Source organism: Petaurus breviceps, unplaced genomic scaffold (genome assembly GCF_028583685.1).
Source record: "Petaurus breviceps papuanus isolate PSGF00001 unplaced genomic scaffold, PetGlider_PUasm1.0 559, whole genome shotgun sequence".
Lineage (NCBI taxonomy): Eukaryota > Metazoa > Chordata > Mammalia > Diprotodontia > Petauridae > Petaurus > Petaurus breviceps.
In genome coordinates this window covers 1610940-1634457 of record NW_027186377.1, presented here as the reverse complement: position 1 = coordinate 1634457, position 23518 = coordinate 1610940, and the positions used below count along the sequence as shown (strand labels likewise).

The 23518-nt window shown below is 47.1% G+C and overlaps 1 protein-coding gene across 6 annotated transcripts in view; it reads right to left on the bottom strand.

The window, feature by feature from the left end:
• Positions 1 to 23518, bottom strand: part of PUM2 (pumilio RNA binding family member 2) — a 92103-nt gene that overhangs the window by 59592 nt on the left and 8993 nt on the right. For 5 of the 6 annotated variants that reach the window (XM_069102986.1, XM_069102988.1, XM_069102990.1 and 2 more), the window contains exons 2-3: positions 7915 to 7983; positions 2083 to 2191 (exon numbers count right to left, since the gene is read on the bottom strand). In XM_069102986.1, coding sequence (XP_068959087.1) covers positions 2083 to 2191; positions 7915 to 7965 — 160 coding nt within the window. In that variant the 5' untranslated portion in view covers positions 7966 to 7983. Of the gene's footprint in view, positions 1 to 2082; positions 2192 to 6210; positions 6292 to 7914; positions 7984 to 23518 lie in introns of those variants that run through there. The other variant, XM_069102989.1, reaches the window with a different exon arrangement.

The following is a 23518-nucleotide window of genomic DNA, read 5'->3' as shown; positions in this document are numbered from 1 at the left end:
GGGGGGGGGGGCGGAGAGTTTGGTCAAGAAAAGTTTCTTGGGACAAGTCGGTGGTGCAGTGAATAGAGCAATGGCCCTTGAGTCAGGAGGACCTGAGCTCAAATTCAGCCTCAGACATTTGAAACTGACTAGCTGTGTGACCTTGGGCAAGTCACTTAACCCCAAATGCCTTGCCTTCCCCCCTCCAAAAGAAAAGAAAAGGCTTCCTATGGGATGGAAGCAGAACTGGAGCTGGGCCTTCAAAGAAACCAGGGATTCTGCGTGAGTGCACTGCCGAGAGCTACGCACAGCCAGAGGCCCTTCATTCGATGCTCCCACGGGCACGGCTGCTGAGGGCTGGAGGTGCAAGAGGCAGTCCCTCCCGTCACCGGAGCATCTCTCCCCCTGTGCACTGGACCACACTTGCCCAAATGATATTCCAATAGCAGGCTTGAGCAGCTCCTTCCCCTTGTCAAAAACATGACCAATCTCAAGGGCAAACAATACGTGAGTGACCACGTACATCCAAGCTCTACCCGGCCAGCTGGGGAGGGAGCATCAGAAGGGAGGAGGCCCAGGCCAGAGCAAGGAGGCTGGGCTGGAAAGGGAAGAGAGAGCAGGCAAGTGGGAGGAGGCAGGAAAAGAAGGCCCGCAGCCTTCTAACTGATCCAGGAGCTTCCTGAGCAGGAGGGAACATGGTGCACAAGCCTGGGCCTTTGGGAACATGGCTATGGCACCCTGGCAATGAGAAATGCTCAGGAAAAGCTAGAGCAAAGTGAAGAGCTTTAGATCCAGTGAAGTTTGTATACTGGGTTTGTGTCCAACAGCAAACCACTGAAGCTTCTGACAAGGGCAAGAAGCTGGGCAAGCCTCAGTCGGGCAGGTTGGAGAGGGCTCCTGCCCTAACCTGAAGGCCTGGGCTCAAGTGGTGACTGAGTGCCCACAGAGAGATGCACCAACAACATAAGAATGAGGGGTACAGAATGATGCAAGCAAGAACAGCAGTGTTCAGATGAATCAGGGAAGTCAGAGAGTAGGCTTGGGCTGGGCGGAAGGAAGTGTGCTGGGTTTGGAGATTCTGTGCTTGACATGCCTAGGGGCCCAGAAGCAGCAATGGTGTGGGACTAGACCGGAGCAGCTAAATGAGGGCCCACCCAGAAAGAAGTGGCCCCGCTGGTGCTACTAAGATCACCAAGAAGAGAAATTTCAGAGGATGAAGTGGGTCCAGAACCCAGAGGATGACCCAGCCAGAGAGGCTGAGCAGAGGTCATGCAGGGAGGGGCAGGAAGGCAAGGGGTAAAGGGCCCAGTGCTCCAGGGCACAGAGAAGGAGGAAGCCTGGGAAAAGTATCCTCAATTCGGAAATGCAGAGTGTGACGCCCTTCCAAACTCTCACTGAGACATGCTGAGATCCCCCAAAGGGATGAGATACGGAAGGAGAGGATGGGAGGCAAGGCCAAGGGCCTGGTGGCACAAAGACACCCCCCATCCCCACTGAGAGGTAGAGGAGGAGCGATAGAGAAGGCCAGGAGGGAAAGTATTCCACAAAGCCCATTAGGGGAGATAACACAAACAGGCGATGGGGTTGGCCAGCGCAGAGGATATTGAGCACAGGAAACCAGAAGAGGCGGGCGGACAGCAGGGAGGCTCCAGGTGAGAGAGCGAGGAAGCTGTTACAAAGGCTCCAGGGACCCAAGGGTTGAGGGTGACACCCAGCGCCATGTGAAAGCTGGAAAACAGGCTATGCCATTCTCTTTCCTCCCAGGGATCAGAAGCCAAACGGAGCAGCTCATTTCCCTCCCCAGCCACCTGAACCACAGGGACTCCTCCCCACTGGGGCAATCTCAGCAGCCTTCCCAGGGTGGCCTGCTCTCAGCCAGCCTCCAGTCCACTCAGGTCCACACACTGGGGGCCCTCCCTATGGCGTGGCTGGTTGTCAGCACCCTTTAAGCCACAAGGGGGCTGCTGGCTAGGGATGTGGTAGAACTGGATTTAAAATATCACATCCTTAACAACAGGAGTGTTAATGCTGTCTTGGTGCTGAGCTCAGGGGAAGGAAATGAGGATTAGTGGGGCAATGATTCACAGAAAAGTCGTCACTTACGAGGAGTACCCCAAGCAGTCTCTCTCCATTCATCGTCCCCAAGAAAGACGCTTTTTTGTCCATCTTTTGTGGAATCATCAGGTTCCCAAAATTTTTTGGTAGGCAAAAGCTAGTTTGGAAAGAAAAAAATGGTAACGTTTAAGCTTTGCTAGAAAACACCAAGATCCATCATGCAGTCAGAGGGAAAGCATTTTAATACTTTTAATACTTAACACTACTCTAAGAAAACCTGGGAGGTGCAGCCCAATCATATGACTTCTCCAACTGTTCATTCTCTGACATGGTGATTCCACATTTAGGGCTGATACTCAAATCAAAAAGGTGAAAACATGAATTGGTACAAACGTGTTCACAGCACCATTGGGAAGGGACTAGGAATGGGAAGCAACACAGACAGACACAACGAAGAGCAGCCAAGCACACGGGGCACAAGGACACCATGGAGTCGAACGGTCAGGCAAAAACAAGAAGGGCCGATGGATGCGACAGGCCGAGGGGCTGAGACCTGGGTCTCAGCTGGACGCTGAGGCCTGGGCCAAGCCTGATGCCATTTCTGAACAAACAGACCCCGCCCCTCCCAAATCTCCCCACACGGGCCTAGGACCAAGGACGTGTGCTGGGCTAGGTGGGGGCCAAGATACAGGGAGGACGACAATGGTCAGGGCCAAGGACACAGCAAGACCTAGAGGGCAGCTGGTCACAGGGGGCAGGGGTAGGGGGTGAGGGGCCAGGAACAAAGGAAAAAACCTCGAGTCTTACTGATCTTTAAAAACTCCTCGAAAGGCTTGAAAGCCTATCAGTGAGCTGTGTGTGCACATGGGGCTTGAGGCACAGACACCCAGCCCCCCACACCACAGGATGCCCTTCCCTCTGGCAATGCTCAGTCCTCACTTTCCACAAGAGGATATGCCCCTAAGGAGCTGAAGAAAACGAGGCTTCCCGTCCCACCTGCCTCCCACCGAATGGAGGGAAGAGAACAGAGTCCGCCTCTCGCCCCCCATGTGGTTGTTTCACAGACGGGAACACTGACACTCACGGGAAGCTGGCTCACCCATGGCCATGGAGCTGCCGGAGCCTCTGGGATGGGAACTCCAGCCCAGGGGTGTTCTTTGAAGGCTCGGCTACCCCCCCACAATAGGGCAAATTATGGGCAACGTCCAGGGGATGCTGGGAAGCAGGGGGAAGCACAGGGGACGGGAAGACAAGGCCAAGGCCAGTTCCATAATCACACTGAGACATTTGAATTTCTAAGATGGTAAATATCTATAGCTCTGACCCACATCCACAAAAACCTCTTAGAAGGGTTCTTCATAATTTGAAAGAATATAAAGGGCCCCAAGACTACAATGTGTGAGATCTGCTGATCTAGAACAATCCCCTCCATCTATTTCAAAGAATGTTACAACTTATTTTTTCCCAGGACCCACATTTTCCAACATATCCTCACTTTCCCTTCTAGAGATCCATTCCTTACTGTTTTCCCTAAAAAAAGAAAAGAAAAGGAAAGAACTAGTAGGTAAGAATCCATCAATACCTCACAAAGTGGGCTGCGGGCGATGTTCCATGCCCACTGTCTGCCTGTTCTGGCTGCCCCACCCCCACTCTGCCTCTCCAACATTCTGAGAACACGGTTCTCCCCCTGCCTGGTGAACTTCTCGCATTCTACTCTCTTCTCTCCTGCGTCCTGCTGGCTTTGCACGGTGGCAATGAGGAGAATCCGATGCAGACCTGGACTGGAAACTATCAGTCTTGTTTCTAAGGCCTCCCCAGGTCATTCCTATGGGACCACAGGAGCAATCTCCAGCCTCTTTCAGCCCTGCCTGTAAAATGTTCTAATATCTCTGGTACCTAACCTCCCAGTGGAGATACCCCGAGGTTTAAGCTAACCCTGACACGATCTAATTATCACTTGAACAATGCACCAGAACCACCCATCTCTGCCCAGTCCTACAGAAATGGCCTTCAGTTCTCCTCAAGACACTCCCTCACTATAATATAAACTTGAAACACTGCTAATTTTACTTAAGACTGCTCCGGATTCAATGGGAGAAAAGGCAAGAAAGCTCCTCCCCTGGGCTTTACCACCCCCCCCCCCCCCCAAGGCTGAGGTGCCCATCAGTTTTCTCCCTTAGTCAGCACAATTAACCTATGCCATGCAAAGCAGGGTACTTTAATACTACAGATTTCAAGTTATTCGTCCAAGGTAGCAGACTATATTCTCACATTTGTCTTTTTGCTGTTTCTTTGTTCTTGTTTTTGCTTTTTGGAGTGGGGAAGGCAGGGCAACTGGGGTTAAGTGACTTGCCCAAGGTCACACGGCTAGTAAGTGTTAAGGCAAGATTTGAACTGAGGTCCTCCTGACTCCAGGGCCAGTACTCTATTCACCGCCCCATCTTTTTCTTTTAAAAGTGCTGACATTAAATAAGAAACTGGAATCACTATAACAAATATGCTCTTCCCTTGGAACATGACCTCTAATAACTTTTTCATTCTAGGATTCGCACAACAATGCTTTGGTAAGTCAAATATTTAAAAGAATGTTACATCTTTGCTACTAAAGGTGAAAAAAAGTCTTTGTGAAACAGCCTTTGAATGCCAGCCATATACTACTGGCCCCACTGAGGGCAGAGCTGCAGGTGTCCTTAATGGCGCTGGCCTCTTCCTGGAATGGTTTAATGGGTTCATCTCAATTTCCAAATAACCTCCAAGGTTTTAGATGTGAAGAGGCCAAGAGAAAAGCCCTGAATGACTCCTCCCATTTTTTAATTCCACCAACTCAAGTTATTCAAGAAAACCACAAATTGCTTATTTTTAAAGTCCTGCAGCCTGACTGGATTACCTCAGCCTAAGTCACCCATAAAATCCAGCTCTCTCCAACCTGACATGCCAACTGGCCCTTATTCAGGGATCTGCCTTCCTGACCTTACAGCAACACTTGAAAACTCCTTCCTGCCACCTCTCTGGATCTAACCAGCCTACCAGTTTTAGACCCAGATACCAGCTTCCAGGTCACGTTTGTATCCGTCTTCAAAGCTATGGAGACACTTCCTCCAATTGTCTGCTGAAACGTGGATATAATCTCCAGCTCTGAACTGCCCCAGCAGCCTAGGGATCTAGTCCACAAAGTAAAGTAAAGTGCTCTGGCACACCCTCCCCTCTCCCTGCCCCTGCCCTGGGGTTCCTTCTCTAGTGCTCACCAGGAAGTGCTCTGAGAAGATAGCCTAGGACTTTGCCAGAAGCATGCTGGCCTCTAATGTGCCCTTCAGCACATTGCTAGAACATGTCCTCTGCTTTTGTCCCGCCCCCATCTTTCCAAGATGACCTCCCCATTTGCCCTTCTGGAAAGTCAAGCCCTAGTACATGGTATGATAAGGGGAAAGGGAGAGGCAGAGTCAATAAGGGTGGTGTTTCAAGCTAGGGAAACCCCCCCCCCAACTCATTCCCCAACTCCTCCAATTTAAGTTCTGGCTCAACTAAGCTATGATCACAGGTGGGAGCTCTTCCCCTCTGACCCACCACAGAAATACATTTCTAGAGGATCGATCCCCTGTACTTAGAGGCAAGTTTAAATGAAGTGGGTGGAGAACTCTGCTTTCTGGAAGGCTAAGTCAACAAGGACATCCCACTTCCTGGGGGCCACTCAGACAAAACACTCCATTGGTCACAAGCTGAAATGGCTGGAGCTCTATGGACAGACTGATGCAAATCCATCCCGACCAATGGAAAAGGAATTAAAAAAACAAAACAAAAGCCAAGTCTGGAGAGATGGTGGCTCACTAAAGTTATCTATCTCTGGCACTGAAGTAGAGTACAACATCAACATCATCATCATCATCCCCCTCATCAACGAGGGCATCCCACAGACGTGCAGTGCTTTGAACCTTAGATGCAGACAGCTTCAGTTACTCCCTAGAAAGCCAATGTGCTGAGTTAGAGAGCAGCAAAATCCCATTTCTGCACAATAGTTCAGACCCAGGTCATTCTACGGAAAAGACCTTTTCATAAAAACAGGAGCTGGAGATTTAAGAAAATAACAAAGAAAAGCTTCATGGATGCTGACACTTACTTACTTCAACACTTAAGTTCACAGAGTGGAAGGAATTGTGGGGTGGAACAAAAACGCCTCACCTGTCAGAGGGCAGGAGGAGAGGAAGGCTGGTGAGAGACCCCCACAGGCAGAGAAGGAAATCCCTGAAGGTTCCTAGCTGCCTGTGAGACGGGGAAAGACAGAAAGGCTGGTGGGAGACAGATACCCAGAGAAGAAAAGCTGCACAGGCTTCGGAGGCCCCTGACACAGGGCAGGATTCAGGGCTCAGATGGCGAAAAAGGAAATTTGACTTTGGACAACGGAAGTTTCTCAGTGTCTTTTAAATAGCTGAAAGGAAATGAGGTCCTGATGGCTGCTGCAGCACCCCGGCTAGCAGTTCAAATTACAAAGCAGATGATGCCACAGCCCCTCCAACTTCCTGAAACACTAGCTTTTCTATGGAGGAGATCACCAATAAATGGGATTTCGCAGCACCTGTATTTCCATAGTAACAGAACTGCGCGGTTTTCCTTGGGAGGAACGCCACCCGGCTGCCCTCTTCCCAGGCAGTAGCCAGGTTGTGGGCAGTGGTTTGCTGAGGACTTGTCTTGAGTTTCCCCAGATCCTGGGTTTCCCTCTTCTCCTTTTCACAGAGTGTGGCTGGGATTTGTGTCTAAGATGAACCAGTAGCCTGGGGCCAGGGGAGAGGAACTAGGTGGGCCTTCAATTCTGCAGTCAGTCCCCAGCCTGCTACACTTGGTACAAGGTCTGTGCTTCTGTCTCCTTTCTCTCCCTGCCACAATGCCCATGGAGACTGGGGTGGCTGTGGCAAGGCCACCTTGGGGACCCTGGCCTGGGAGCCAGAAGTGATTTGGCCATACAGCAGATGCTCTGGCAGCAGGTTTGGAGAAGGGTAGGGGGACTATGGGCCTGACCTTGTCCTGCTAGGGAGAAGCTAGGCCTGAACCCTGGGAGCCTTGACAAGCTCTCAGCTCCATGGGACAGCTCAGGATGACACAGTTCTGACATTGGCAATGCGGGAGATACTTCAGACAACATGGAAGCCATCGTTATGCTTACTGTCAACATCCATGAATGATTCTCGAAAGTCTCCACATGAGAGCACTAAGGAGTGTTCCTATGAAAGGGGACTGAACTACCCAAACCCTCCCAGACACTAACGGTGTGACCTGGCCAAAACAAGGAGCCTCCCTGGGGCCTCAGCTGATTTATGGAGAAAACAGAAATCAGAAGACCTACAATCACTCATCTCATAGGGTCACTGGGAGAATTAACTGATTAAAGGTAAGTAAAGCATTCTGGAAACCTTAAGGTGCTTGGGATATGGCAGCTCACATTAGGCAGTTTCCCTCCAAGATGTGGCAGTGGTGAGGGGGAAGGAGAAAAGGGAAGCTCGGGAGGCTACAGGCCGCTGGACTGACCCTCAGCTGGCCACAAACAACAGCCCTTGGGAGTGGGCACTTGCCAAAGAGCACAGCGGGAAGGGGCCTGCCCTGCAGCTCTCAGCACAAAGCTAACCTACCAAGGGGTTCGCACTCTCCCTGAGCCCCAAGCTCTCTGACAAACTCAGTGAATGCCCCAGAAGCAAATCACCACACTGAAAACCCACAACCACAAGGAGCTGTAAATTAGAACCTGGGGAGAAGGGGGAAGCCTGACAAGTATGGTTTGGGGCCCTTCAGAAAAACTACTGTCACTTTCATCGTGTCAATAGGTTTCTCACTGATGTTTCCAGGGACTGAGTCCAAAGTCTTCTGTGAATGTTCATGTCTGTAAATATTTACCTCTCCCATTCCCCGAGATTCTAATGCAAGAGCTTGAAAATCATGATTCATTTCATCCACAGATCAAACCTGTTGGGTAACAGAAAGAAAAGGAAAAAAATTAGACTCTTCCTGGAGAAAATCATCTTAATCTTTAGCCTTGGGCATGTTTGCCCACCCCCAACCTCCACAAAGAAAAGACAGATTTTGGTACAAAAGCTGGGGCAGAGCCCAGGAATGCTCTGGAGTTCCTGCTGGGGCGCCACCCCCCCCCCCAACTCCCCCCAAGGGGGTGCTTACAGCCCTCTCCATCGCAGCTCCTTATTTTAAGTTTAAGACTTCTGAATTCACCATTTCCCACAGAATTGAGGTTTTATTCAGCCCTTTTTTATGCCCATCTATAGCACAGGCCAAGCAAACACCGGTGGGCAGATCTAGCTGTGCTTTTCATGTCCCGGGAAGAAGCTTCAAACTAGGGCTGCTGGGGCTCTACCTGCCGCTCAGAGGAGCAGCCTCAACAGCAGCAGCTCCCTCCCACCTCCCATCTCCCTTCTCCCTTCGCCATCTTTCCTCTGCCTGCTACTGCTTGAGTCTTGCTTCCTGCCTACCTGGGAGCCGCCTCCCACCGCTGCCTCCTACACTCCACATGCTGCTAGCAAGCGGCCCTTCTCTTATGCCCCCCCCGCCCCTTCAGGCTCCACTCTGGTGCTGCACCTCAATGTCTGACAGGTGACTTCATACAAGCATCACCAGACTCCCTGGAGGAAGGTGTAACTCTTCTTCCCATTCTGCAGATGAGGAGCTGAGGGCACTGCCCTCCCCATCCAGGATAAGAACAAATAACTCTCGGCTGCACCTCTAAGGCGCTCCCCAAACTCAGCAGGCCACTTCCCACCTCCATGCCTTTGCACAGGGCTCTAGCCATGCCTTTACTGCCCTCCCTCCCTTATGGATGATGACAGCATTTCAGATACTAGCAGGGAATCCCTGAGAGACAGAGTGTGTGTGTGTGTGTACACACACACCCGTGCATATATGCACCCTCACCCTCGGAAGTAGCTAAGTAAAAGGAGTTCAGTCATTTCACTGGGCCCTGCTGGGTGGGCAGGGTTTGAACAAGCGAAGGCTGGGAGGCATTAGCCATATGGGAAAATATGCCAAAGTTGCACTGAAAATAAGGCCAGTGAGAAAGAGTCTGCTGAAAAGAGTGAACACACTAAGCCCAGGAGCAAAGGATAAAGGGATGTTAGGGATGTTGGGGGGCCTTTGAGACTTGCTGCCCCCCCCCGCCCCACCCTGGACTAGGACCAAGGCAGGACTGGCCCATGAGAGCCTCTCTTCCGGACGTGTGACTAAGGTGGGGTGGGGAAAAAACAAGGCGCTGAGGCTTCTGCCTCTGCCGTCCCTCTCAAAGCCAACCCTAACCTGACAGGAAGATGGGGCTGGGGCACAGAGAGGCTTCAAAAGCTATGAAATCTGCACCTGCTTGTGAGGGAGTTGTTAGAAGGGATGGGGGATGGGAGATGCATGCATGACAATCACAAAAAATGGGACTTGCAACATGTTCATTAATAAAATGAAAATCAAAATATCTGGATACAGCTGAGGGAAAAGCAGGGTGCCATCATAAGAGACCACCCAAAGACCACAGACGTCCTGCAAGGCAATGACCCTCCGGATGGACAGAAAGAGGAAGAGGTAATAGGGAAAACAAGCCGGGCCTGGTACAGAGCGAGCTGCAGCAGTGACCAAGACTCGGGATCTGGACATGTGCTCACATTCTCTAAAAAGGAGAGAAAGGCCCAAAGGGAAACAAGGCAGAACCGACTGCAGGGGAGAAATGTCCATCACCTAGGAGTCTGTGATACAGAGAGAGGAAAAGGCAAGCCTGGCTGACAGCCACAATGAGCGCTGGAGAAGAGAAAGGAGAACTAGGAAGGAATGCAAAGCGCCTAAGGTCGGACAATTCCTGAGGAGGAAAGGGGGGAACTGTCACACAGAAATAGAGCAGACCTGGGGCACTCAAATCTACTTGGACTTAAGAGCTCCATAGACAGAGGATCTAGGAAAGGGCCAGCAATGGAAGATAAACACAGACACCGAGCACCACCCTACAAAAACATTCTAGCTCAGTCAGGCTAATGCTCAGACCCCTGTGCGGCTTACAAGGACCGCTACGGTCAAAATGGTGGGCAGTTATCTGGTGGGAGCCGGGGACATCAAGAGAACAGCCCACTGCCCACACAGGGGTGAAAACTGACAAGGAAGAAGGCACAGGGGGGGCTCAACTCAATTTTCTCCCACCTTCTTTGGCTTGGAAAGGAAATGACAAAGAAAAGAAAATGACAGCCCGAAGCTGTCTCCTTGAGGACTTAAAAGGAATACCAGGTGATTAGTGCCTGCAACCACTGCAAGACTAGTGTAAGAGATGAACAGTACTTCTGTTTCCACAGAAAATGTCATATACCAGAAAATCTGAGAAGAATTAAACTCTTCACATTGGACTAGTAGTTGGGCCCTGCTTAGCAGCATATCTCAAGGGGAACAACTCCTTCCTTATAATTAGATAAAATCCACAACTTCAATGGTGGAAAGAGAATTTCATTCCATAACCCTATTTTGAATGTTAAAACTCTTGTATTAATTAATAGTGAAGGAAACTTAAAACATCAAGAGTTTGGCCTCTTATCAATAAAGGGAATTTCTTTCAAAGAATTTTTACAAGTCATTCTATAAAGACAATGAGAAATGTAAGCAGGGACCCAGTGGGGGTGGGATTTAGGAACCCTCAAGTGCCTAGCCAATAGGAGGCAGGAGGGAAATTTGAATTGGAAACAGGGCATAAAAACAGGAGAATGAATGCAAAAATAATTATGATGAGAACTTTCCTGACTTTGTGTAATGTAATGCCAAGGAAAGGCAACTTCCCAAGGTTCAAAATACCAGCATAGGGGCTCTCCATTTTATTCAGTGACAAATTAAGAACAGAGAAGGTCAAAACATGACATCATTCCAAATACAGCATTTACTAAGGGTGATTAAATAATCTCCAAGGACTACCCCACCCCAGGACCTTCCAATCATTCAATCAATTACAAAGTCCCTGTTCTAAATACTTCTCCACCCCTAGGCTGTACCTTCATTTAGTCCACCACAAAGCCCCTCTTCTCAAATGGAGATTAGTTTCCAATCTAAGTAAAGTACCTTCATTTGTTCAACCATAGAACACAAAAAGGTCAAAAGTTCCCCACCCCTGGATCACAATTGAATCTACCCCAGAGTTACATCAAGTTTAAGCACAGCACTTAATACCCCAATGCAGGTCTTTTCTTCATCTTGACAAGAGGCAAGTTCTCAGCAATCTTAGTTCCTGGGGAGACAAGGCTTAGCAAGGCCGCAAGATACATTGCCAGTCCCTTCATTAATTCATCATCTGTCTGTAGAACAGTCCTAGAACCCCTGAAAACATTAGCAAAACCCTCTCCCAAGATTTCTGTAAATATACAACAAGAAAATCCTTCTTTAGGGCTTCTGAACCAACAGAAAGGTTCCCAGACCCCTGCAACAACAGCACTGTCCTTCACCAGTGAACAGTATTCACTCTCTGTCTGCAGGACAGTCTCAGGAGCTCTTAGCCAACAGCCAGGTTCCAGGACTTCTTCAACAACAGGACTGTCTTTCACCAGTGGACAAATCTGGCAAAACAACATCAAAACAGACAAAGTACCAGCAAAACAGCCATGTCTCCTCAGTCCTTGGCAGCTCCGGGGGCAGGTCTCAAAAGTCCAGGGCAATTCAAAGTGGCCCTCAGCAATCCTCTCAGTCTCTCTTTGCCTCCACGAGGGTGCTGCTTCCAAAAAGTTCTTCTGCCTCTCTCTTGTGTCTCTCCAAATCTACATCACCAGCTCCTCCCAGTTCTTGTCTCTCTTTTCAAGTCAACAAGTCCATCCCACAGGTGGGATTTAACAAGCTCTGGGTTTTAACACAATCAATTTGAAAACCAAGCCAATACAGGGGAATCTTTATATTCCATTACTATCACACTTTGCAATGAGTATCATGCTTTCTAGAAGTCAGCATGTTTCTCACACTAGGAAGAACAGGAGAGGTTCTGGCAGGACTAGAGAAAAGCAAAAAATGCCCCAGTTTTCAAAAACACAAGAAAATGGAGTCAGCAAAACTTCAGGTCCGCCCACAAGTAGATTCCCATATCATTACAGGAATAGTTAGTCAAAATCCTAGAAAGTGCCCAGTGGACTATGGGTTTCCATGAATACTTCAAGCAAAGACTGGACGACCACTTGCTGACAAAAAGGCAAAAGGGATTCTTAAACAGCTGCAGATCTGACTAGTCCTGATCCCAGTCAGTCCTCTCCCACCCAGATTGGGATTCTATAATCTCACCAAGGAGAACCGCTGATTCCATATACATAACCCAAATTCAATCAATCGATATAAGATACAATGGATAAGGCATAAGAAATTGAGTGGTATTTCCACAGTGGTTGCTTCTGGGCCCTTCCTATAATTATATAAACCTCTCTATATGATTATGATGACTAGGATGGAACAAGAATTGTGAGGCCAAATTAAATAGGATGATATGTTTTCCCAAACAGGAGCAGAATTTGAAATCACCAGAATGGGTGATAAAATGCAGTAAAAAAGTATTTGGAAAGAAAAGATTTGAAGAGTATAAACTGGACTCATTCACTGATTCTCATCCAATCCAAACAGCCTCTTTTACCAAAGTAACTGAAGTGCAAGGAGATTGGGCAGTTAACACAAGACCATCTAGGTCCAAGCCCAGTATTTCTGGCCTCCCAATTTCTCGAACACATCCTATGTCTCTCATCATCCAATGATCCCGTTCAATTTCTTCTATGAAAGAACACTTTAGCAGCATATGATAAGCTTTAGATCGAACAGGTTGTGTGTAAACTCTGGCAAATATGCAAAGGTAACGAATAAAAATAATAAAGTTAATTCCAATCATTTGGATTAAAGAGAAATATCCCTAAGGTTACAGACAATCACCATCACTTGAGGAAAAGGAACGGGCTAAACTTTTGTATTACTTCCCTTGACCTACTACATTTAGCAAACTGCACCAAAGGGGTGGATTAACTCCTCCAAAATAAAGATGCACTGAAAAGTCTAATATATATATACATACATCAGGCTCCACATTTAACTTGGCTTCAAAACTCAATTTTGCTTTCGACAAAACTAAGTAGAAAACTATTTTTCAAACTCCCCATTTTTTCCCCTCTCTCCTAGATAGCAGACATGGCAGGGAATCCTTGGAGGAATGGGATTTGGAAGAGCAACAGCAAGTGACTTACTATGTTAGTATGAATGTCTCAGGACATCATCAGCAACATTGTGTTCTGTTTCCCTAAATGCATCATATGTGAGGAGCAAATGAAATAATGTTTCTAAAGCATTTTGCAAACCTTAAAGCACTATATAAACACTAGCTGTTGGTACTCATTTAAGGTAGAGGGGCTGCAACTCAGGTTTCAGCAATTTGCTTTGGGGTCACATAGCTAGAAAGCACTTACTTAGGATACAAATCCAGGACTTTCTGACTCAAAGTCAGGAATTCTATCAACAATGTCACACGGAAGATCAGGTGAAGAAAATGGCATGTTGAGCATGAAAAAAAGACTGGGGGCAGGGGGGTGAGGTGGGGATGGCATGTAAGGAAAAACATCCTAAACAAATCTAGTAAGGTGAAATATAAGATAAGTAAATGTCTTATACTTTGGTTCAAAACATTTAACTTCCAAAGCAAAAGATAAAGAAGGCAAAGATGGCCAGCACTCCATGTGAAGATGTCAGCATCTTAAAAACAGCTAATCCAAGGGCTTCAGCAGAGCTCCTGGGGCCAGGCACCTACCCCAGAGCACTGGGTTTGTTCTGGATGGTCAGGAGGAATATCAATATGAGAAAAGTAGCCAAAGGAGAGGTACCAGAATGAGGGAGGGAGTTGGGGGAGGGGGGTGGGGGGGGGGAGGAGAATGGATATGAGCATTACTTGAATGAGTAGGGATGTTTTACCTAGAAAAGGGGAAGGCATGAGGCATCACTGTCCTTAAATATCTGGAAGGCTTATGTGGCAGAAATTAAATTGTTCCTGTTCATTCCCAGAAGGTCAAACTAGGAACAAAAAGCAGAAGGGACCAAGGAGCAAAGTTAGGCCTGCTGGAAAACCCGAGAGCTGTGTCCCAGTGGCCTGGGTTGTCTTGGGAATTGAGGGGCTCCCCCACATTGAAGGTCTTTACACAGAGCCTAGAGATCTGCTACCTGCTGTGTGTGCTCGTACTTTCTGAGGTTGGACTAGTAGGTCACCAAGTTCCCTTCCAACACTAAATTTTGTCATTCCTGATTCTTTTACTTTGCCTCTTAAAATCATAAAACACCAACTGTGAAAGGTATAATGCTTAAGTCTAGATAGGAATTCTCACTAGTAACTAGACTGGAAGCATAATGGAAAATCGAAAATATCCATTAAAAATTGTTTCTGTCAAACTCTTAACCACATTTGGATTGGTGCCTCAGAAGTATTCTACAGGGGGCAGCTAGGTGGCACAGTGAGTAAAGCGCTGGCCCCAGAGTCAGGAGGACCTGAGTTTGTTCCGGCCTCAGACACTTAACACCCACACAAAAAAACTAGCTGCGTAACCTTGGGCAAGTTACTTAACCCCAATTGCCCTCCAAAAGGCAAAAAAAAAAACAAAAAACCAACAAGTATTCTACAAGAATGTAGAAATGACCTTAAAACAAGAGACAGGAAAAGCAGTTGGACAAGACCCAATTTATACAGAGAAGGTATATGCTAAAGGCATCGCCATTTTGAGGGTGCTGTGCGACTGACTCTCAAGGTATCTCCTCAGGGAAGTAAGTATAATAAGAACTTGGAAAAACCATTGGGCCTTGACCCTCACCAAGAGAACATGAATAAAGACAACCCCATAAAAATTGGACATTAAATTTAAAAATATATCAAAGGTATTGTTACAATTTAAAAAAGCATGAGAGAGAGAAAGACAGAGAGAGAGAGAGAGACAGACAGGGAGAGACAGAGAGAGAGAGACAGAGAGACAAAGAGAAAGAGACAGACACAGAGAGTTAGACAGAGAGAGACAGGGAGAGAGAGAGAGCTGAAGATATGTCTAGTAAACATCCCACGTGCTAGGAAAGAAGTGCAGCAACAAGCAAATGAGTCAGTTAACCTGCGGCTGTTGGGCTTGGAAGCATCTCTGGGGAAAAGTCCAAACTTGGCCCCACCTCTTTGCTAAAGTGCTAGGGGTCAAAGCTAACAGTCAGTAGTCGATAGCACCTACCATATGCCTGGCACTGTGAATTACAACCTTTGGGGAAGACAATACACAAAATGGGGGGGGGGGGAGAAGGGGGAGAACCCTCAATTGCTTGGTCCTCTAGCTAGTACAAATTCATTGCCAGCTGCCAGCACTGACCTTCCTGGATGTCCATAAACCTCTAAATCTTTCAAGATGGCAAGGCCCTAGTGTGCAGTGTGGTCCACAGTGTGGCTCTTAATGCCAACTGAGCACTCCAGCTCCATCCTGGCTGGGGTGGATGGGGTGTCCAGAAAGGACTAGCCCCTCTGGGGTAAGTGCTGCCTGTCTGCCTTCACCCAACTCTCACTGTGGCTCCAGGAAGCTGGAGCATGTGCAGTGACCACAGCCAAAGAAACCATCTCTGCAGACAGGCTAATCCAGGTGGAGAGCAATGGCCATATCTCAAACCCACAGGAGAGTCAGGGTGGATGTCCACCCCAAGCATGTGAAGATATTCTTCCCACCATGGGTGAATGGGAACCTTCTGTCCCAACGGCCAAGAAAGCAGCTGAAGCAGGTGCTGGAGTCCTCTTAGCATGGTCAGACATCAAACACACCAATGTCACCCACTGGATCCCAGGCCATCCCCAAATCACCTAGACTTCACTGGACTGTGATGACTCTGGAGAAAAGCATGAGGCTGACGGCTCTGTGCCACTCGGCCTCACTGAAATCCAATTCATGGGCAAGTCAAGACATCACCCCAAGACGTCACAGGTCCTCTTTTGAAAATCAAGGAGTAACAACGAAGGCACGCACATAAAAAGTGATGAGAGTAAGTCACACAAAACATCAAAAGGTCCTCGAGGAAGGCACAAGGGGAAGACAGAAGGGGAAGAAGGCACAAGGGGAAGACAGAAGGGGAAGGCAGGCTTTTCTTCAGACTGGGCCATGTGCAGCAAGGACGTCCATTGCAAAGCCAAAGTGGGAAAAATGAGGGCCCTTTGGATACTCCCATTTACTACAAGAATATCCTAGTGAAATGAAGACTCCTTTAAAGGAGTCTGGCCTAAGGCATCCTCGCTAAAAATCCAAGTGGGTGAAGGATGCCTGTGATGTGCTGGAATATGCAGCTGGAGGAAAGCTCATAATATTGGTCCAGTAGTACCAATGGATAACGTGAACACACAAGGAAGAAGTTCCAGAACTGAGTAAGGGGACGACTGGGCTCGGCTACCTTTGGGAATTTACCCAATCAATGCTTTTAATGAACCAAGCTCCTCTTTTCAACAACGTGAATAACAGAAATACCCCACTCTTCCAGAAATTAAAGAATGTCAGGGAAGCACTGTGGAGGGGGATGTGGTAAGCATTGGTAGACAACATATTATCATGTGAAGCGCCACCATCAAGGACACAAGTGGAAAACAGAGACACACCACATAACTTGGTAGACCAATCACCCATGAGAACAAGAGACTGCTGATAAGAAAAAGCACACAAAATAGGATACTTGAATTTATGTCAAGAGATACACAGCTGTCTCAGTCAGTCCCAAATGGATGGCCTTTTGAATTCAGAAATAATGATCCTAGGTTGAAAGGCTTTTCCATGGTCTCCAGTGGAGGTCCATAGAAATCACCTTGTGAAAAGGTCTGAGCATTTGTGGGAGGCATTTTCCTTTCCAAGTCCTTGGCTAAACTGCTATCAGATATGTCACCCAGCCTCACAGACTCAGAAGGGACCTTAAAAATCTAGTCCAGACCTTAATTTTGCAGATGAGAAGCCCAAAGACAAGAAAAAGAAAGCAACAGCTCAAGTAACAGGGGGAATAAAAGAAGGACTCTTTCCAGTGAAAAGGCAGCCATTAGAACCACCACAGGATCTGGCTACAAACTCAGGGAATTCAATCACTAGACCCACAAAACAACCCACGGAACTGAAAAAAATGCACGGATGTGGTCGTCTGTAATATTAAAACCATCACAGCAAACAGAATAGGTGCTACGGGGCTTGGAGACAAATAATAAAATTTTCAAAAAGGGGAAGGCAGACCCTTCAAATCAGGAGCAGAGGAGCTCCATGTTAAGTCCTAGCTACATTCTAGAATTCGAGAAGAGGCAAGAAAAGCAGCAACCACAAGTCAATGGTCTTGTTAGAATAAACTCACTCTTCCCCCCCCCCCCCAGGGAAGAGAGAAAGAGCGGGGGAGGAAGGGAGGGAGAGAGGGAGGGAAGGAGGTAAGAGGGAGAGAGAGGAGGAGGGAGGGGGAGGGGGATAGACAGAGAGGTGTGTGGGGGGGGTGTACATGTGTAGCTATCCCGATCTTTGGAGACAGAAGGATGCCAACTTAGGTAGGCTCTAATGACTCCTGTCTCTTCTATGCCCTAAAGAGCTCTCCAAGCCTCTGGGGGAAGATCTCTCTACTCTTCTATAGAAAGGATCCTGTGCAAAAGAGAGAATACATCCCAAACCTCCTGACTATCAACAATTCAGTTGGAAGCAGTAGAGGACTCCTTGCTAGGAGACACCACACAGCACCAAGCACACAGCACTAACCTGGGGGTAGGAAGCCAGGCCTGAGTTCAAATCTTGCCTCAAGTACTTCCTAGTTATTTGATCCTGTCAAATGGGGACAATAAAAGTGCCCAGCTCCCAGGGTTGTTGTGAGGACTGAATGAGAGAACATTTGTAAAGCTCTTAGCACTGTGCCTAGTACATAGTAGGTCCTATATAAATGCTAGCTAACTACCTATCTCAGAAAGGTGGCATGAGGCTCAATGGGATGACTGGCAGCTTTGAAATCCTGGAGCTCCCTAGAGAAGGTGTAAAATAACATCAAAGTATTATGGTAATGGATTGTGCCTTTCCTTCTTAACAGGCCTTCTGGGCCCTATTTTGATAAAGCAGTGAGTGACAAAGAACTTAGTCTCAAGCTCTGATGATGGAAAGTAAATTAAAATTTTGTTAGGCAGAGCCCTGCCTTCCAAATGCTTTGGCTAAGAGAACATTTCATAAAATACAGCTCTGTGGTCTATTCTAACCATCATCAAAAGCTCCCCACGGAAAGTGCAGAGGAAGTCAACCTGGACTCAAGGTGATGTCTTGTTGGTGACATCTTGGCCGTGTCACAGTGATGACTCCGAGGTCACTGACTGGCTGACATCTTCCCTGGCCGCTTTGAATTCCGTTCATATTTTGTGTTCTGTTTTTTGAACAGGGTCACTGAACAACTTTGGGCAATGAATGAAGACCAACCTTAGTTGTTTTGTGTGGTCTTAAGTCTTTCTAAAAAATCACCTTTAAAAAAACCTGAATCTGCCACAAACTTCATGTTTGTACTTTTGTTTAAGTCTCTGGGGGCAGGAGCTGTATTCTTAACCAAACAAGGTATAGAGGCAACCATCAAAGAAAACCCGAGTACTTGAAACTGAAAAGCTCCTACACACACCTCAGAGCAGGAGGGAGGTGGCAGATGGGAATAAAGTCTCTCTTTTTTTTTTGCTTTTTGGAGGGGGAAAGGCAGGGCAATTGGGCTTAAGTGACTTGCCCAAGGTCACATGGCCAGTCAATGTTAAGTGTCTGAGGCCACATTTGAACTCAGGTCTTCCTGACTTCAGGGCCAGTGCTCTATTCACTGTGCCACCTACCTAGGTGCCCCCGGGAACAAAGACTGGATCAAATTTCTCAGACAAGGTTTTGGCATCCAACATATGTAAATCAGTGACAGATAGGACCAAGAGCCATTCCCCGATAAATAAATAATCAGAACACATGAACAAACACTTCTCAGAAAAATGACGTCCAACTCCTAAAAAGAGAAATGACAATCAAAATTACCTCAGGGCCTACAAAAATTGGCAAAGACCAAGAAAAATGGCGACAGTCAATGCTGGAGGACAGGAAGGTATGAAAGAGGAAGGGAGGGGTAAGTGTCTCCTGCGTGCCAGGCCCTGGGCTAAGCACTTAACAAATATCTCATCTGATCCTCACAACAGTCCTGGAAGGCCCGTGCTTTTATGACCCCAATTTTACAGACGAGGAAACTGAGGACAGAAGTCAGATGATTTGCCCAGGGTCCCTGGTGGGCAACTGAGCCGCCCAGCCGCCAATGACGTGGAGTGGATGAAGCTGTGAAGAGCGATGGCCATACACTATATAGGAAGAGCAATGTGCAATGACGTGAGTGAAGTGACTGTGACAGCCACGGCTGGAGAGCCCATTGATGGGCTTGTGTCACAGGAGGCCACGGAGAAGAAGAAAGCCCCTGTATGCGTGTATGTATATGCATGTATATGTACGTGTATGTATGTGTATGTACATCCCTATAATAAATACCAAAATGTTTCCATAGAAGAGCTTTTTGTGATGGCAAAGACCTGGAAACTAAAGAGAAGCCACTGACTGCAGAAGAGCTGAACAAACTGTGGCAGGTGAAAGTGATGAATGATACAGAACCAAGAAAACAACAGACTCAATAGCTCCCACAACGTAAAGGGAGAACCCCCCAAACCACGAACACGCCAATCAACAAACACTCACTAAACACCTTCAGCACACACGCACAGGCCTGTGCTGAGCAGTGGGGACACAAGAAATGGGCAGAGTGCAAACATGCCAGTCTAAGTAAGACAAAACCAACGAGGGAAGGCCTGCCATAGAAGGCCAGGGAGCTCAGCAGTCAGAGTGCAGGAAGGAGTGTCCTAGGGGTCAGAGACAGCCATGGAGAATCACTGTACCTGTTGGGGAATAAGGGATTAGGCATGAAGGGCACTGAATGCCAACAGGGCATTCTGTGATTGCTCCTGCGGGTGACAGGGGGCCACTGTAGTTTAAAGGGTAGCAAGTGACAAGGTCAGATCTGTGCTTTGGGAACATCATTTTGGTGGTGGCTGAATGGAGAATAACGTGGAGAAGGAAGAGCCAGACCCCTACCCCTCCTACCCAGCAGCTACTGCAATAATCCAGGCCTGAAGTGATGAGGGTCTGCACCAGGGTAAGGGCAGCATCAGGGGAGAGAAGGGCCATATTGCAGATGACAGAAAGATGAAACTGACCAGAGCTGTAGCAGAGGAGGAATCAAAAAGGCCTTAGCATCCTAAGGGGTCTAGGGAGTGAGAAAGCATGAGGACCCCAGGATGGCTCCTGCACTGGGAGTCTGAGGGACTGGGGGGATGGCAGTGCTTTCCACAGGAACAGGGAAGGGGGGGAGATCATGAGCTCTGTTTTGGACATGCTGAGTTTCAGGCGTCTACTGGCCATCTAGTTTGAGATGTCTGAAAGGCAGCTGGAGATCAGAGACTGAGGCAGGACTGGAGCTTTGAGAATCATCAGCACAAAGAGGGCCATTAAATCCTTGGTAACTGCTGAGATCACCCAGTGAAGCCGAGGGACCGGGACAAACCCTGAGGGCCACCTCTGGTTAGAGGGCTCTGCAGGAGTACCCAGCAAGAGAAACAGAGAAGGAACAGTCAGATAGTTAGGAATACTGGGGGCAAGGAGGAAGTCCCAAAGACCTAGAGAAGAGGGTATCAAGGAGGAGGGCTCTACAGTGTCAAAAGCTGTAGAGGCCAAAGGCAACTGAGAGATTGGTGAGAACTCTAGAAAGAGCAGCTGGGCAGAACGATAAGGCTGGAAACTGGACTGTGAGAGGCTAAGAAGAGGGAGATACCTAATGCAGACTTGGACTGCTGAGGGTAGTTACAAAGGGCAGAAGAGATACAGGATGGTTTGGGGAGATGGAAGGATCAAGCTCAATGCTCACAAGGAGACAGGTGAGGCACTCCTCACCCCCTGCAGTGCTGGGCACTGTCCATACTTCCAGACTTTTCTGTTGATCCTCACCCCCTTTTTTGTCTTTTAAAAATGCTATGTGTTGGATGAGCTGGCTCTCTGGGAAGAAGGGAGAGATACAACAAAAGATAATATATGACTACATAAATAAAAGCTTACTTTTTAAAACAGAAACATTTGGTAAACTGACCTCACACTGAATCTCTCTTCTTTATCTGTACCAAGAGCTATAATGTGTAAATGTAAACATTGTTTAAAAAAAAAAACATTAAATTTAAACACTTAAAAAACACATTAAAAGAATATTGCGCACGGCTAGGTGGCTTAGTGAATAGAGCACTGGCCCTGGAGTCAGGAGGACCCGAGTTCAAATCCAGCCTCAGACACAACACAAAAACTACCTGTGTTACCCTGGGCAAGTCACTTAACCCCAATTGCCCTCCAAAAAAAAGAATATTGTATTTCTCATTGTTCACTCCATTGGTTATTATCCTTCTTTACAACTTGACTAATGTTTAATGTGAAGGCATTTGTAGAACCTATATTGGATTGCATGCCTCCATGGTGGGGAGGGGGAGAAAATCTGAAGCTCAAGGGACTGTGGAAATGAATGTTGTAAACTAAAAGTAAATAAATAAATTTTTAAAAAATATATTGCACCTGGTCAAAATCGTAGAACTGCAGCTCACAGCATCATGGATTCAGTTCGAAAGGCCTGCCTTGGTCATCAAACCCAACTCATCCATTTAAAAGTATTCCCATGACAACTTCCTCAGAACTGATCATCCATTGCTTAAAGATCTCCAAAGGGGGGCACTGCCCATGTCCTCCCCAGCAGACAATTCTGCTGACATCCAGCCATAACTTCTGCCCTCTCTGTGATCGGTGACAGACAGCCCCCTGAAAACAGCCATGCACTCCATCCCATTCCTTCCCATCTTCTCCAGCAGATTGTTTCTTCAGTCACGCCCTCTGCTGGGTCTTCAATCCCTCCCTATCCTCTATCCATCCCTACTGCCTCTAAACATGACCAAACTTACTCCATCCTTAAAAAAACCTTCTCAAAATTAAAGCTATCTATAGTCATATATAAAAAAATGCTTTAAATCACTACTAATTAGAAAAATGCAAATTAAAACAATGCTAAGGTATCACCTCACATCTCAGATTGGCTAATATGACAGAAAATGATACATGTTGGAGAACATGTGGGAAAACTGGAACACTGGTGCAGTGCTGGTGGAGTTCACTTCAAATTCAACCATTCTGGAGAGCAATTTGAACTCTGCCCAAAGGGCAACCAAACTGAGCATACCCTTTGATCCAGCAATACCACTGCTTGGTCTGTTTCCCAAAGAGAGCATAAAAAAGGGAAAAGGATTCACACGTATGAAAATATTTACAGCAGCTCTTTTTGTGGTGGCCAAGAACTGGAAAGGGAGGGGATGCCCATCCATTGGGGAATGGCTGAACAAGCTGTGGTATATGCATGAAACAGAGTCCTACAGTGCTATAAGAAATGAGGAGCAGGCAGATTTCAGAAAAACCTAAAAAGACTTATATGAAGTGATGCTGAGTGAGGGGAGCTGAACAAGGAGAACACTGTACACAGTAATGGCAACACTGTTTGGTGACTGATAGATTTAGCTCTTTTCAGCAATGCAAAGACCTAAAACAATTCCAGGAGACTCATGATGGAAAATGCCATCCACAGCCAGAGAAGGAAATAAGGAACATGAATGAAGATTGAAGTAGGCTGTTTTCTTTTTTTGTTTTATGTTTTTCTCTCTCACCGCTACTCCCATTGGTTCTGATTCTTCTATTCAACGTTGACTAATGTAAAAATGTTTAATAGGAATGTATATTTAGAGCCTATATCAGATCAAATGTCATCTTGGGGCAGGGGGGGAGGGAGAGAAAATTTAAAACTTATGGAAGTGAATGTTGAAAACTAAAAATAAATTAACTAATAATAATAAAAAAGAAATGAGCAGGCAGATTTCAGAAAAACCTGGGAAGACTTATGTGAACTGATGCCAAGTGAAGCGGGCAGAACCAGGAGAACGCTGTACACAGTAACAGCAACGCTGCGCAATGATCAACTTTGATAGATTTAGCTCCTCTCTTCAACACAATGACCCAAGACAATTTTAAAAAACTCATGATAGAGAACGCTATCCACATGCAGAGAAAGAACTAAAAAGTCTGACTACAAATTGAAACAGACTATTTTCGCTTTTTATGTTTTTCCTTTCTCATAGTTTTTCCCCTTTGTTCTGATTCTTCTTTCGCAACGTGACTAATGTGGAGATATGTTTCATATGATTGGCCTATACCAGACTGCCTGCCGCACTGGAGAGGTGAGAGGGGAGGAGGGAAGGAGAGAGAAAAACCTGGGAACTCAAAATCTTCCCAAGTTGAATGTTGAAAACTGTCTCTCCATGTAACTGGAAGGAAAAAAACCCCACTTGGCCTAGGCCCTCTCCTCCTCCATCTGTCCTTTTGTCAACCAAACTCCTGGAGAA